Consider the following 17,154-nt stretch of genomic DNA (forward strand, 5'->3'; position numbering starts at 1 on the left):
TTTATTTTCGCATGACTATATGTACTTGTCACTTTTCCATGTGTTAGTTATGTCTTCTGAGCAGTTTGTCAGCTTTTGGACACCTTTGAAGGTGTTTTCTATGTGTTTCTATGTGTTTTTGTTTGCCTGCCATTGGTTTTAACGGTGTTCGAAGGTGTTCGACGAACAGTTCGACGAACAGTTCGGCGAACACACGGGTGTTCGACGAACCGAACCGAACTCGAACACTACGGGGGTGGCTCAACACTAGTGATTAGACAACTTTATTATTTTGGTCAGTGCGATTACAGCGATACCAGAATCATATGGGGTTTTTATGACTGACAGCTGTCACACACTAAAAGATGCATTATTTTGTAAAATCTAGTTTTTGATCGCTATATTTTGAGAGCTATAATTTTTCCATATTTTGGAAGACAGAGTCATGTGACAGCTTGTTTTTTGCGGGATGAGTTGACGTTCTTATTGTTGCCATTTTCAGGCACGTAACCTTTTTTGATCGCTTTCTATTCTGATTTTTGCGAGGCAGAATAAACAAAAACCACCAATTCAGGAATAGTCTTTTTTTTTTTTTTTTTAATCTGTTCCACGTGTGGTAAAATTGATAAGGCAGCTTTATTCTTCGGGTCAGTACGTTTACAGCGGTACCACATTTTTATCGTTTTTCTATGTTTTGGTGCTTTTACACAATAAAAGCTATTTTATAGAAAAAATAATTTTTTTGCATCACTTTATTCTGAGAGCTATACCTTTTTGATTTTTCAGATGATGGAGCTGTGTTGTGGCTTGTTTTTTGCGTGACAAGATGACGTTTTCAGCGGTACCATTTTTATTTATATTCGTCTTTTTGATAGCGTGTTATTCCATTTTTTGTTTGGCGGTATGGTGATAAAGCATTGTTTTTTGCTTCGTTTTTTATTTTTATTTTTTACCGTGTTCACTGAAGGGGCTAACTAGTGGGACACTTTTATAGGTCAGGTCGTTCCGGATGTGGCGATACCAAATATGTGTACTTTTATTGTTTGTTTGCTTTTTTTTCATAATAATATTTATTGATGTGTACATTATATTTTTATTTTTGGTGGATTATTTTTGTTATTTTTTTTTTATATTTTTACAATTTTTTTAAAATTTTGGTTTTTCACTTTCTGAAAGTTTTTACACTTTTTTACTTTGTCCCACTCTGGGATTTTAAACTTTTTTTATTCTGATCGCCTGCACAGCATAGAGATGGAGCACCATCCCTGTGGTATGTAGGCAGTCAGCGCTGCAGAGTGAGAACATTGTGTGGTCGTGCACTACGCATGACCAAACAATGTTCCTGCTGCGTGGTGACCCGGATGTTGTCATGACGACATCGGGTCATCATGGAAACACCCGGGAAGCCACAGCAGACAGCGCTGGAGGCCAGAAGAGGAGGTGAGTATACCGATCACCTCCCCTTGCCACCGCAATGCTGCGATCGACATTGATCACAGCATTGTGGGGGTTAATGTGCCGGGAGCGGTGCGGGACCGCTTCCTGCTCATAGTACCAGGTGTCAGCTGAGACAATCAGCTGACACCCGGCGGCGATCGCACCCGCACAGCCTGTGTGCGCGCGCGATCGCGATGACGTACTAATACGGGTAAGGCTCTTAAAGCCAAGGGCACTGACGCATATTAATACGTCATGGGCTGTAAAGGTGTTAAAGAGATATAGAACAGGGCCACAGTAATGACAAATTCCATTAGAAAGGAGAGAGTCTCCCGTAGTGTTGGCCTATGCAGTGAATGCAAAGGCTGCCAAAAATTTGGAGGCACTTCAATGCCCCTTGGAAGAGACGTGTAGGAGTGCCTCTTAAAAAAATGTTCCCATTAGAAAGGAGCAGGCCTCCTATACTCTGAGAGTATGGGCTGACAAACATTTACCTCTGGGGGGTATACATGAACATACTGTATAATTTTTTTTTTTACGGGCATCATAAACACCCTTTAAATTATGTGGGTGTTGCATCACGGACCACGGTCACCCTGGTGATTTGGTGATGGAGGATGAGGAGAAGGAGGAGGACAAGAGTAACTAGCCAAAATCAGGAAGCGCATACCCATGTGTGGGTGAGAAAAAGTGCATGGGAATACACCTCCCAAAAAAAGACATTGGATTTGAGTTTATGTTACGCTGCTATAATTTGGTGGTGTTGAGAAGTCTGGCCTATTCCAGCCCTTGTTCATTTTTATAAGAGTCATCCTGTCTGCATTTTCAGTTGACAGGTGGATGCGCTTATCAGTTATAATTCCACCAGCAGCACTAAAAAACAGCTCTGATAAAACGCTGGCAGCAGGGCAGGTCAGGACCTCCAAGGCATAGAGAGCCAGATCATTCCACATATCCAGCTTAAAAATACTCAATAATTATAAGACACAGAGGAATCACAGAGGATGTTGGTATGGTTGGCAAGGTACTGACGTGCCCAGGGGATGGGGACGACTCAATACCCGGGTCTTTGCCTGGTTTGGGGACCTCACAGTGGTCAGCTCCCGGGCCCGTACCCTTGGGTCACTCTTGAAAAGGGGATTGGAACTTGGATAGAAATAAAAATAAAGTAAATAGTTTGTGATGCCACCTGTGGCACCTGGTAAGGATTACCAGCGCTGCTGCAGACCTCCGGGGGGTGATGAGATGGCAGCTTGGATGTTTCTGCTCCCCACAAGGTGGAGCGGGCCCCCGGGGCAGTGTGGAGTTTGATGGTGGGTGGTGATGCTGGGGCTTGTAGTGCAGGCGGCATGGCACAGCAGGAGTAACTGACAGAGACAGGGGATTCGCTTCAATACCTTTACTGGTGCAGATGTTAGGTATGGTCCAGGGTACTCAGTAGGAAGGGTGCACTTCAGGACTTCTCCCCAGTGAGCGGGTATAAGGCCTACTGGTCAATGTCTGCCTCAGCGTCAGCACGCTCTCAGACTCTCTGACTGTCTGACTACCTGAACTTCTTGGCTCCACCCTCCATATATATATCCATAACGGGCTCCCTCTGTTTGTATGAGGTAGAAGGGTGGAGGTGTTTGTATGTAATGAGAGCCTCTTTTGGAGAAGTCCATCCATGCACCCTGGGTCCTGCGGTACCTGTGAACAGCAGGGTGCCATAGCAGTACCCTAGCATCTTCCCAGACTTTGCACTCCTTGTGAGAGTACCCCGCAATGCAGGGCCTATGCTATGGGAGGGACTGAGAAAACTCTCCCATAACTTTGACAGTGTTCCCTGCCTCTGCTGGATTGAAGTGTCTCTCTCGCCTGTACACCTTGGTTGTCCAATGAAGTGTGTCCTCTGCCGCCAACGTTTTCAGATAGGAATTTTTTTAATAGTTCCGCAGCAAGGGCCTTCTGGTACAGCCCCATTTTTGTAGACCTGTCCACCTCAGGAATAAGAGATATAAAGTTCTCCTTGTAGCCTGGGTCTAGAAGTGTCACCAACCAGTAATGACTGTCAACCAAAATTTTGAGAATGCAAGCATCATGGGAAAGGCAGCATAACATAAACTCAGCCATGCATGCCAGACTACTAACAGGCAAGACTTCCGTGTCCTCACTAAGGGGATAACTGACCATGCTCTCCTCTTCCTCCTCATCCTCTCTGGCCTCTGGCCATCCACGCTGAACAGACGGTATGACAGGTGTGCAGGTAGTACCGTCTATAGTGCATGAAACTAGCTCCTGTCCTTTCTCCTTCTCCTCTTCCTCATTGTCACCCAATCCACATTGGGATGAGATGAGGCTGGCTGTGTGTAATCACCCTGTATGGTTCCTTGCTCCTTCTCATCGGGCTCCACCTGCAATGAATCCTCTTGGTTGTGAGCAGAGAGCGTTTCAGAAGACAGAGAAGTGGGACAGTGATGCTAATTATGGCATCATCTCCACTCACCATTTTGGTGGAGTCCTCAAAGTTTTGGAGGATGGTACATATGTCTGACATCCATTTCCACTCCTGAATCTTATGTGTGGAGTCTGAACTGAATACCGACGGCCTTGTTGATGCTGGTACTCAACAACTTCCCTCTTCTGCTCACAAATCCTTCCCAACATCTGCAGTGTAGAGTTCCAACATGTGGGGACATCACATACCAGTCTGTGAGCTGGAAGCTGCAAACGCTGCAGAAACACGGCAAGGGCAGCGGCAGCTATAGCTGACTTTCTAGAATGATCACATAGGTGGCATACTTTATCAAGCAGATGCGGCAACTCTGAGTAGGATTTGAGAAACCGCTGAACCACGAGGTTAAGCACATGGGCCAGGCATGGTACATTTGTGAGCTCGCCTCGCCTCAGAGCCGTCACCAGGTTCCGGCTATTATCACACACGACCATGTCTGGCTGTAGGTTCACCTGTGTCAGTCACATATCTGCCTGCTCTTTCAGAGCTGTCCACAACTCTTCAGCATTGTGCAGTTTGTCACCTTTGTTAACCCAGTGTGCCATCAGCGAGATGTACCGTCCCTGCCCACAAGCACTTCTCCACATGTCCGGGGTTAGGTGGACTTTCCCGGTAACTGCATTGTTGAGGGCACGGCTAATGTTTTGGGACATGTGCTTGTGTAATGTGGGGACAGCACACCGGGAGAAATCGTGGTGGCTGGGGACCGAGAACCGAGGGATGGCCGCCACCATCAGCTTGCAGAATGCTTCGGTCTCCATGAGCCTAAAAGGCAACATTTCGAGTGCAACAAGTCGAGAAATGTGAGAATTTATTTGTGTGTCCTGTGGGGTATTGGCTGCCTATTTGCACTTTCATTCCAAGGACTGGGGTATGGACAACTGAACTCTGTTCTGGGACAAGGACATGGACATGCTTCCTGATGCTGCTGTATGAGAGTACGCAACGACAGGTGCAGGGCAGGAGGCATCTTCGCATGTGCAATGGACAGGGGATTGGCTTGCATGCCAAACAGCGTAAGAAGCAATGGTGCAACCTGCAGACACTGTTCCTGGACCCTAGGATTCGGCCCACAAAGTCAGGTGCTTTGCTGCCATGTGCCTGATCATGCTGGTGGTGGTCAGGCTGGTCATTTTGCCAACCCTGCTGATGCTGGCATGGCAGGTGGTGCAAATGGCCTTTTTGGGGTTATCGGCAGAGTCTTTACAAGACAACCAGACTCGTGAAGACCTAATAGTTGTACTGGCAACTTCCTTCGCGTTGGTGTTATGGGGAATGGTTGCTTGACTTCTGTCTGCAGCCACCACACTGCTTCTTCCTGCCTGTTGTGGTGCTCTGCCTCCCTCCCCCTGTGTGCTGCTGTTCTCACTTTGCATGTCCTCCAGCCTGATTGGGTCAGTTACTATATCATCCACTACTTCGTCTTCCACTTGCGCACCCTGGTCCTCCTCCTGACTTTTTATCTCATCATCGTCCACCTCTTGTGACACTTTCTCACCGTCGCCTTTGTGTGACCATGGCCGCTCAAATATTTGGGCATCATTACAAGCGATTCCCTCTTGCCCCGCTTCAAGTGGACCGAGTGAGAGGCCCGAATCTATAAATGGAAAAGTGAACAGCTCTTCAGAGTGTCCAAGTGTGGGATCAGTTGTCTCTGGGCACTCGGCATGGTGGGAGGAAGGAGGATAAGGATGAGGAATATGCGGTCCAGACTCACGGCTACTGAGACTTTTCCGTGTGGAAGACAGGGTGGTGGTGGTGGCTAAGTGACTGGAAGCATTATCCGCTATCCAACCAAAAACCTTTTGACACTCCTCTGGGTTCAATAGTGGTTTGCTGCAGTCCTCTAGGAATTGGGACAGGATGGTCGGGTGAGAAGATGTGGGTGTTTGTTGTGGCACAATTTCAGCTTGCCCATGGTCTTGATCTCAGCCTTTGAATGCACCATCACCATCATGTCCAGATCCCCGTCTTTTGCCACGTGCCTTGCCCATTTTTAATGGAAGACAGTATCTTCCACGCTCACTATAAATGACTGAGTTTGGAGTGAACTTATATGTGATCCGTATAATGGAGAAAACAAAATTTTACATACCTGGCCTGTAGGTGACTAGTTTGAACAGCAAACTGGTGTGAATTGCTTCACTGACACACTAAAGGAAATTTTTAATGGAGGCCAAAAATAGCAATATTTTCTGACAACATATATGTGATCAGTGTGACGGAGAAAACACAATTTTACATAGATGGATTTCTAGCGCTATAATATGGAAAGGACCTGGCTGTATTCTGCAGTGCCAACCAGCAAATGGCACAGAAAAACGGTGTCCTCTGCATTGCTTTTTAAGCAAATAATGAGGATTAAGATCCAAAAAAAGTATTCCTGGCCCCTGAGACCTAGGCCTTTGTATAGAAATATCTAACAGCAGCAGAAGGCAGAACGGGAATGGAGCTTCTTGTGCGATATGCACAGTAGTCTGCTATATACACTGCCTGCCTATATACACTGCCTGCCTGATATCTCTGCAGATGGATCAGCACTCAGAACAACTGTTTGTTAAGATGAATATGTGTAATGTATGTTTTTTCTCCCTACACTACCTAATACACAAGCAAATCTCTCCCTGATGCAGCAGCACACTCCCTACTCTGCCTGATTCCGGAGTGACTGTGACGAGCATGGTGGCGCCAGGTCTGATATAGACCTGATGACACTGTGCGTCCAGCCAATCACTGTAATGCCACAACCACCATGGCTGCGGCATTACAATGATTGGCAGGAAATCCATGGGAGTGATTCAAACATATCACTTAGCATGCCATAAATACTCAGCGCTCGCCCGAGTATACTCAGTGAAAGGGTTAACAATACATACTCGCTCATCTCTAGTTGGAGTTACTTCCGTTAGCGGAATTCTCATACAACAATTCTCAGAGTGACTCCACTAAGGTTACACCTTTCTTTGCTAATCTGCGGTACCCTCTGAGTATCTTACCTTGATCTCTGATTAGTGCTCCCGTTCCAGGTGTAGAGGAGAGGCTGACTGCAATGAGGCAAAATCTGGAGGTTTTGAAGGAATCTCTGACCTCAGCTCAAGAACGTTACAAGAGATTGGCTGATAGATTCAGTAAACCGGCACCAATGTTCATGGTAGGAAATTCCATGTGGTTATCCACTAAAAATCTGAAGTTAAACGTTCCTTCATAGAAAATTGGACAGAAATTCATTGGCCCTTTCAAGATCAACAGTATTGTGAGCTCTCTGGCCTGCCATCTGAAGCTGCCTAGGACTATGAAGGTGCACCCAGTTTTCCATGTTTCCTTATTGAAGTCTGTGTTTCCTATTACCTTCCAGGGACATGTTGTGCCACCTCCGCAGCCTGTGGTTATTAATGGGCAAGAACAATTTGTGGTTGAGGAAATTATTGATTCTAAGATTCGCAGGAATCGGCTCCAGTGTCTGATAAGGTGGCAGGGGTATCCCCCTGAAGAGGACTCCTGGGAACCTGAGAAAAACATCAATGCCCAACAGAAAATTTCTTGTTTCCACAAGAGATTCTCTGAGAAACCGGGTCCATGATCGTCCTGAGGCCGCTTCTAAGGAGGGAGTAATGTCAGGACTCGGAGCATTTTCTATTACCTTTTGGGCATTCCTACCCTCTTACAATATGGCATCCTTGGTCTCATGTGCCCTTTGTCTTCTGCTTTACAACTCCACCCCACCCTCCAGGCAGTGCTTGAGCATTCTGCCTGTGACCAGTTCCTGGTGTTTTCCTGGCTTTCTGCACTCTCCTGCAATCCTGTGTGATTTCCCAGTCTCCTACTCACAAGAGATCCTGCTGAATACCCTGGTTTCCAGCAATCCTTCTGCCTCGTGCTGCTTCCTTTGTGCGTCTGCCCCACCTGCATTTGCTGAGCACGTAAGCTGGTTTCTGTTCTGTTCCTACCTACTATAAATAGAATCAGAGCACACGTCAATTCTGGACTTTCTGAGACTTTCTATCCAGGCCTCCCTGGACAATTATATATATATATAAATATATGGATTTGCTTAAATATATATTTATATAACTGTATTTGGACTAAACAAAGACTTTCTTGTGTCAAGCATCTTCAAGTGTTTATGGAGGTTTTCTCTGCACTAGTGTTTATTCACCATGCTTTAATATAGACTTTCCACCTATAAACTGTGTCCTGTCGTGTCTCCATGCAAAAGGACTCCAGAGCTATCCATTATAATTGTTACAGTGGGTCTCCAATAGTGTTGGCCTATGCAGTGAATACAAGGGCTGCCAAAAATTGGGAGTCACTCCAATGACCCTTGTAAGAGACGTAGAGTGACTCATGAAAAAAATGTTCCTATTGTTAAGAAGTGGGTCTACCATAGTGTTGGCCTATGCAGTGAATGCAAGGGCTGCCAAAAATTGGGAGGCTCTCCAATGCCCCTTGGAAGAGACGTGGAGGAGGGCCTCATAAAAAATGTTCTCATTAAAAAGGAGTGGGTCTCCTATACTTGTAATGCCCATGCACTAAGTGTATGGGCTGACAAACATTTACCTCTGGGGGGTAAACATGAAGTTACTGTGTACAATTTTTTTTTACAGGCATCATAAAGATCCTTTAAAAAATTTTTGTGGGTGTTGCATAATGGACCTCGATCACCCTGGTGATGTGGTGGTGGAGGATGAGGAGAAGGAGGAGTACAAGAGCAAATCGCCAAAATCAGGAAGCATATACCTATGTGTGGGTGTGAAAATGTGCATGAGAATACACCTCCCTAAAAAGATACTGGATTTGAGTTTGTTACACTGCTATCATTCGGTGGTGTTGAGAAGTCTGGCCCAATCCAGCCTTTGTTCATTTTTATAAGAGTCAGCCCGTCAGCATTTTCAGTTTTTCAGTTGACAGGCGGATACACTTATCAGTTTTAATTCCACCAGCGGCACTAAAATCCTGCTCTGATAAAATGCTGGCGGCAGCGCAGGCCAGAACCTCCAAGGCGTAGAGATACAGTTCATTCTACTCATCCAGCTTGGATACCCAATAATTATAAGGCACAGAGGAATCATGGAGGACATTGGTATGGTCAGCAAGGTACTCCCGCAGCATCTTCCAAAACTTTGCACTCCTTGTGAGAGTACCCCGCACCTCAGGGCCTGTGCGATGGGAGGGGCTGAGAAAATTCTCCCAGAACTTTGACAGTTTTCCCCTGACTCTGCTGGATTGGAGTTGTGTCTCTCTCACCTGTAGTCCTTGGTTGTCCAACAAACTGTGACCTCTCCTGCCAGCGTTTTCAGATGAGAATTTATTTAATAGTTCTGCAACAAGGGTCTTCTGGTACTGCCCCATTTTTGTAGACCTGTCTGCCTCAGGAATCAGAGATATAAAGTTCTCCTTGTAGCGTGGGTCTAGAAGTGTCATAAACCAGTAATGACTGTCACCCAAAATTTTGAGAACGCAACGGTCATGGGAAAGGCAGAGTAACAAACTCAGCCATGCTTGCCAGATTGTTAACAGGCAAGACTTCTGTGTACTCACCAAGGGGACGACTGATCATGCTCTCCTCCTCCTTCTCTTCCTCTATGTCCTCAGGCCATCCATGCTGAACAGATGGTATGACAGTTGTGCAGGTAGTACCGTCTATAGAGCAGGAAACTAGCTCCTGTTCTTCCTCCTCCTCCTCTTCCTCATTGTCACCCAATCCACATTGTGATGAGATGAAGCTGGGCTGTGTGGAATCACCCTGTATGGTTCCTTGGTCCATCTCATTGTGCTCCCCCTGCAATGCATCCTCTTTGATTGTCAGCAGAGAGTGTTTCAGAAGACAGAGAAGCGGGATGGTGATGCTAATTATGGCGGCATTGCCGCTCACCATCTTGGTGGAGTCTTCAAAGTTTTGGAGGATGGTACATATTTCTGACATCCATTTCCACTCCTGTGGTCTTATGTGTGGAGTCTGAACTGAATACTGACAGCCTTTTTGATGCTGCTATTCAACAACTGCCCTTTTCTGCTCAGAAATCCTTCCCAACATCTGCAGTGTAGAGTTCCAACACATGGGGACATCTCACACCAGTCTGTGAGCCGGAAGCTGCAAACAATGCTGAAACAAGGCAAGGGCGGCGGAAGTTGTAGGTGATTTTCCAAAATGGGCACACAGGCGGCATACTTTGACAAGCTGATCCATCAGCTCCGGGTAGGTTTTGAGAAACCACTGAACCACGAGGATAAGCACATGGACAAGGCATGGTACGTGTGTGAGCTCGCCTTGCCTCAGAGCTGCCACTAGGTTCTGGCCATTGTCACACAAGACTATGCCTGGCTGCAGGTTCAGCAGTGTCAGCCACAGATCTGCCTGCTCTTTCAGAGCTGTCCACAACTCTTCATTATTGTGCAGCTTGTCACCTAAGCATATCAGCATCAGCACAGTCTGTTGCCGCTTGGCCGAGGCAGTGCTCAGGTTCTTCCAGCTTGTGACTGATGTGGTCATTTCAGAGATGGAGGCTGAAGAGGAGGAAGAGGCTGAGGAGGATGAGGTGCAGGAGCTGTAGACTGGGGGGGCAACCCTGATTTACTTATGGAACGCAATCCTTTGCATCGGGAGGACGTGCTCCGTCCCAAGGTCCTACTGGGTCCCAGCTTCAACTATGTTAACCCAGTGTGCCGTCAGTGAGATGGACCGTCCCTGCCCACAGGCACTTGTCCACGTGTCCGTGGTTAGGTGGAATTTCCCGGTAACTGCGTTGTAGAGGGCACGGCTAATGATTTGGGACACGTGCGTGTGTAATGCGGGGATGGGACACCCAGAGAAATAGTGACGGCTGGGGACTGAGTACCGAGAGACGGCTGCCGCCATCACGTTGCGTAATGCTTCCATCTCCACAATCCTAAATGACAACATTTTGAGCACAAGTATTCTCGAAATGTTGGAATTTAGTTGTGTGGCCTGCGCTTTCATTCCAAGGACTGGGGTATAGACAACTGAACGCTGCGCTGGAGCAAGAACGTGGACGTGCTTCCTGATGCTGCAGCATGAGAGTGTGCAATGACAGGTGCAGGGCAGGAGGCATCTCTGCATGCACAATGGACAGGTGATTGGCTTGCATGCACAACAGTGGAAAAATCAGTGGTGCCACCCGCAGACACTGTTCCTGGACCCTGGAGTTTGGCCCACAAAGTCTGGTGCTCTGCTGCCTTGTGCCTGATCATGCTTGCGTTGATCAGGCTAGTAGTTTTGCCACCCCTGCTTATGCTGGCCTGGCAGGTGGTGCAAATGGCCTTTTTGAGGTTATCGGTAGAGTCCTTAAAAACGACCAGACTCGGGAAGACCTAACAGTGGTACTGGCAACTTCCTTCTTGTTGGTGTTATGGGGAACGGTTGCCTGCTTTCTTCCTGCAGCCACCACACTGCTTCTTCCTGCCTATTGGGGTGCTCTGCCTTCCTCCCCCTGTGTGATGCTGTCCTCGCTCTGCATGTACTCCTGCCAGGTTGGGTAAGTTACTATATCATTCACCACTGCTCCTTCCACTTCCACACCCTAGTCCTCCTCCTTACTTTCTTGGAAATGTGTCTCATCATCATCTACCTCTTGTGACACTTTCCCACTGTCGCCTTCGTGTGACCGTTGCTGCTCCAATATTTGGGCATTGCTACACGCGATCTCCTCTTGCCTCGCTTTAAGTTGACTGGGCGAGATGCCCGAATATATAAATGGAAAAGTTAACAGATCTTCAGAGTGTCAAAGTGTGGGATCAGTTGTCTCTGGGCACTCAGCATGGTGGGTGGAAGGAGGATGAGGGTGAGGATTATGCAGTCCAGACTTACGGCTACTGAGAATTGATTGTGTGGAAGACAGGGTGGTGGTGGCAAAATGACTGGAATCATTATCTGCTATCCAACCAACAACCTTTTGACACTGCTCTGTGTTCAATAGTGGTGTGCTGTGGTTCTGTAGGAATTGGGACAGGAAGGTCAGACGAGAAGATGTGGGTGTTTGTTGTGGCATAATTTCAGCTTGCTTACGGCCTCGGCTTCAGCCTCTGAATGCACCATCACATCCAGTTCCCCATCCCTTGCCATGCGTCTTTCCCATTTTAAATGGAGGACAATATCTTCCACGCTCACTACAAATGACTGAATGTGGAGCGAGCTTATATGTGATCCGGGTAATTGACAAACCACAGTTTTAAATATGTGGCCTGCAGGTAACTATTTTAAACCGCAAACTGGTGTCAAAAACTTCACTAACACACTGTTATGCACACGCCTGGACTGACTGGCGTGTGCGTGATTAGTGATCCCACTGTGCCATGAACCGGAGAGTGCCTGGAGGGGCGTAACTAAGTATCAACCCGATCCGACCAAGGTAGCACGACGGCTATGACGCCGTGCACCAGGGAGGAACCGAGCAGAGGGACCAGGTGCTACTCCAGGTCAAACCCTGGATATGGCTGTTGACCCACACCGGGGAATACAGGAACTGGCAGCTTAGGCTGGCATACTGACAGGTGGGTGTAGGCAGGCTCGACTGGTATGCAGACAGGTGGGTTCTGGCAAGCACAGCTGGAGTGCAGACAGGGAGACACTAGCAGGTTGGAGCGCAGGCTGGATAGGGTCCAGTACAGACTGGGACTCAAGAACAGAACCTCAGATGCGGTAGACAAGCAGAGCAGAGAGGAACCGCTGGAGCAGTGGTCAAGACAGAGCAGAGAGAAACCGCCGGATCGGTGAGTAAGCAGAGCAGGGCGAAACCGCAGGTGCGGTGGTCAGGGCAGAGCAGAGTGAAACCGCCGGAGCGGTGAGCAAAGCAGAGCGGAGAAGAACCGCCGGAGCGGTGTACAAGGCAAAGCGGGCAGGAACCGCCGGAGCAGTGAGTAAGGAAGAGCAGAGATAAACGCCGGAGTGGTGAGCAAGGCAGAGCAGGAGGGAAACCGCCGAAGCGGTGAGCAAAGACAGAGTGGAGGGAAACCGCTGAAGCGGTGACCAAAGGCAGAGCAGAGGGAAACCACTGGAGCAGTGAGCAATGGCAGAGCAGAGGGAAGCCACTAGAGGAGGGAGCAAAGGCAGAGCGGAGGGAAACCGCCGAAGCGGTGAACAATGGCAGAGCAGGCAGGAACCGCTGGAGCGGTGAGTAAGGCAGAGCAGAGATAAACCACCAGAGGGGTGAGCAATGGCAGAGCAGAGGGAAGCTGCCGGAGCGGTGAGCAAAGGCAGAGCAAAGGGAAATTGCCAGAGCGGTGAGCAATGGCAGAGCAGAGGGGACAGGGCTCTATTCACACGGAACTGACTGGAAGGGAAAGGCAGAATCAGATACACACAAGGTACTTTCAATGAAGTAGCGAGTGGACTTTAAACTCACAAATGGAAGTACAGTGACAACGAGTAGGAGTTAGGTGCAGGTTCAGACTCTGCAGAAAAAGAGAATGTGCGGACATAGAGAAAAACAGGTAACAGGCTAGGAGAGTGTTCCGACAGGAGCTGAGTGTTCAGACAGGAACTGACACTGCAGCGAGATACAGGAGCGAGTCTGGGTATGTGGCCCCCAGAATGATGGACAAACAGGCTAGGAGAGTGTTCAGACAGGAGCTGAGTGTTCAGACAGGAACTGACACTGCACCGAGATACAGGAGCGAGTCTGGGTATTGCCCGCAGAATGGCGAAAAAACAGGCTAGAAGACACAGATAACAGGTCTGGGTATGCAGCCCTCAGAAGGCGGGATGAACAGGCTAGGAGCGTGTTCAGACAGGCCTGAGAATACAGCCTCCAGGAAGGAGGACAGACGGGAAAAACAGAACGGGACCTGGCAAATCAGAGGCAAGGAGCCCTCTGAGGGAAGTGTTGCTCTGGCATCAGCTCCAAGGTGGAGCAGGTTTAAATATCAAGTGACAGACAGCAATAGGCTGGGGACGCATTAGGGGTGTGACCCAGCAGCTACAAGAAACAGGAAGTAACCGAGCCACCACCCTAAGCAGTCAGAAGAGAGACAAGCAGACAGCATGAATAGAAGCCAGGCTAACAGACTGGACTGAAGATCAAGTTTGCGATCTTGCATAGTGGGAGATGGTGCACTATGCAAGCCCGCCACCAGGTATGTTACAGAACCCCCCCTTTACGACCCTATTCTTCAAGCCTGCAAGTGTGTTCCGCAGAGAATTTGGAGGCCAATCCTTCTTCAGGCTCGAGAATGGGATGTCTTTGGGAGGACAGAACCTGGCGTGATAGCTTGCCTCTACGCCTTGCACGTCTGGACTGCCTCTTGTAGTTGAGAAGAGAAGTATTCTGTGGAGCGTAGTCATCCTGTGAGGATTCTGGGTTGGCAGCAGTCTCTTCAGGCTGGAGAATTGGTGAGTTACCCACACATAATACCCATCAGGGCTGCTCCTGGAAATTGGGAAGGGAAGCTTTAGCAGAGGCTTCAGGATTGGGGTCATCGAAGACCATTAGAAAGGCCATCAGGAAGGCCTGTAGGTCAAACACGATAGGATCCCATGCTTCCCATAGGGGCTGATTCATTTTAAAGCAACACCCGCTAGGTAGGACATCATAAATGTCACTTTAACCTGATCGGTAGGAAAGTAGTGAGGATAGAACTTGCAATGCAGCATGCATTGCTCCACAAACGCACAAATTCGTTTTGGATCCCCATAGTACCGTGGCGGATCTGCAGGAACGAGTGCTGATAGTTCCATTTTTGCTGGTGCGTATATCGCCTGGACATCAGCTTGCAAAAAAAATTTTTGCTTGGTGCACATATTTGCCAGAAAATGTCTCTGGGAGTGAAGGGCCGTGGGGCTCAATGGGAACCATGGCCAGAGCAAACTGTTATGCACACGCCCGGACTGACTGGCGTGTCCGTGATTAGTGATCCCATTGTGCCATGAACAGGAGATTGCCTGGAGGGGTGTAGCTAAGTTTCAACCCGATCTGACCAAGGTCACACGACGACTACGATGCCCTGCACCAGGGTGGAACCAAGCAGAGGGACCAGGTGCTACTCCAGGTCAAACCCTGGATATGGCTGTTGACCCACACTGGGAAATAAAAGAACTGGCAGGTTAGGCTGACATACTGACAGGTGGGTGTAGGCAGGCTCGACTGGTTTGCAGACAGGTGGGTTCTGGCAAGCACGGCTGGAGTGCAGACAGGGAGACACTAGCAGGTTGGAGCGCAGGCTGGATAGGGTCCAGTACAGACTGGGACTCAGGAACAGAACCGCAGATGTGGTAGACAAGCAGAGCAGAGAGGAACCGTTGGAGCAGTGGGCAAGACAAAGCAGAGAGATCCCGTCGGAGTGGTGAGTAAGCAGAGCAGGGTGAAACCGTAGGTGTGGTGGTCAGGGCAGAGCAGAGCGAAACCGCCAGAGCAGTGAGCAAAGCAGAGCAGAGAGGAACCGCCGGATTGGTGAGCAAGGCAGGACAGAGAGAAACCGCTGGAGCAGTGAGCAAGGCAGAGCGGACTGAAACCCGCCAGAGCGGTGAACAAGGCAGAGCGGGCAGGAATCGCCGGAGCGGTGAGTAAGGCAGAGCAGAGATATACCGCCGGAGCAGTGAGCAAGGCAGTACAGGAGAGAAACCGCCGGAGCAGTGAGCAAGGCAGAGCTGGAGGGAAACCGCCGAAGCAGTGAACAAGGCAGAGCGGGCAGGAACCGCCGGAGCGGTGAGTGAGGCAGAGCAGAGTTAAACCACCAGAGCGGTGAGCAATGGCAGAGCAGAAGGAAGCCGCCGGAGCGGTGAGCAAAGGCAGAGCAAAGGGAAACCACCAGAGTGGTGAGCAATGGCAGAGCAGAGGGGACAGGGCTCTGTTCACACTGAGCTGACTGGAAGGGAAAGGCAGAACCAGATACACACAAGGTACTTGCAATGAAGAAGCGAGTGGACTCTAAACTCACAAACGGAAGTACAGAGACAACGAGTAGGAGTTAGGTGCAGGTTCAGACTCTGCAGAAAAAGAATATGTACGGACATAGAGAAAAACAGGTAACAGGCTAGGAGAGTGTTCAGACAGGAGCTGAGTATTCAGACTGGAACTGACACTGCAGCAAGATACAGGAGCGAGTCTGGGTATGCAGCCCCCAGAATGGCGTACAAACAGGATAGAAGACACAGATAACAGGTCTGGATATGCGGCCCCCAGAAGTCGGGACGAACAGGCTAGGAGTGTGTTCAGACAGGCCTGGGAATACAGCCTCCAGGAAGGCGGACAGATGGTGCACTATGCAAGCCCGCCACCAGGTATGTTACACCCACTGAAACAAATTTGTAATGGAGGCCATAAATGGCAGTATTTTCAGCGCAATTATATGTGATCCATGTGACGGACAAACCAGAGATTTAAATAGCTGGCTTTTTAGCGCTGTAATATGGAAAAGACCTGGCTGTATTCTGCACTGCTAACAAGCAAATGACGCAGAAAAACAATGTTCTCTGGATTGCTTTTAAAGCAAATAATGAGGATTAAGATCCAAAAAAAAATTATTCCTGCCCCCTGAGACTTGGGCCTTTGTCTAGAAATGTCTAATAGCAGCAGCAGCAGACAGAACTGTAATGGAGCCTCTTGTACTATATGCACTTCAGTCTGCTATATACCCTGCCTGCCTATATACACTGCCTGCCTGATATCTCTGCAGATGGATTAGTCCTCAGAAGAACTGTTTGTTGAGATTGATATGTGCAATCTACTTCTGTTCTACCTACACTACCTAATAAACAAGCAAATCCCTCCCTATCTCAGCAGCACCTCTCCATACACTGCCTGATTCCAGAGTGGCTGTGAAGAGTAGCGCTAGGTCTGATATATTCCTGATGACGCTGTGCGGCCAACCAATCACTGTAATGCCATAACCAACATGGTTGCAGCATTACAGTGAGTGGCAGGCAATCCCTGCATGTTCATTGGCTCTGTAAAGAACGCCAAACATGCAGGGAGGGGACCCGAGCATCCGCCAGAGCATCTCGCAAGTACTCGGTGAGCTCCGAGCATCTCAAGTTCTGAGATACTTGGGCGGGTACAGAGTACTTACGAGTATGCTCTCTCATCATTAATTTTTATGTAATCCCTCAACACTCCAATATTGCCAAAATTCTGGCTATTTCACTATCCTTATGTGAAGGACAAGGACACAAAACTTCATAATATCTTCTGTATCTATGGGAGTCCAGTTAAAAAATGACAAAGCGGGGTTTTGGGCCACAAATTGTTGGGCATAAAAAATTTTCTTGGCCACCATGAGATTTACGGAATCCT

At 48.5% G+C, this 17,154-nt stretch overlaps 1 protein-coding gene across 1 annotated transcript in view; it reads left to right on the forward strand.

Moving 5' to 3' along the window:
* LOC141167523 (olfactory receptor 6B9-like) overlaps nt 1-7,490 on the forward strand; it is a 41,903-nt gene extending 34,413 nt beyond the window's left edge. Inside the window, exons 3-4 of the mRNA XM_073654918.1 lie at nt 6,937-7,061; nt 7,119-7,490. Coding sequence (XP_073511019.1) covers nt 6,937-7,061; nt 7,119-7,490 — 497 coding nt within the window. The remainder of the gene's footprint in view (nt 1-6,936; nt 7,062-7,118) is intronic.
* Nucleotides 7,491-17,154: the final 9,664 nt, after the last annotated feature.

Source organism: Phyllobates terribilis, unplaced genomic scaffold, assembly GCF_046119375.1.
Source record: "Phyllobates terribilis strain yellow unplaced genomic scaffold, ASM4611937v1 Scaffold_11__3_contigs__length_659146591, whole genome shotgun sequence".
Classification (NCBI taxonomy): domain Eukaryota; kingdom Metazoa; phylum Chordata; class Amphibia; order Anura; family Dendrobatidae; genus Phyllobates; species Phyllobates terribilis.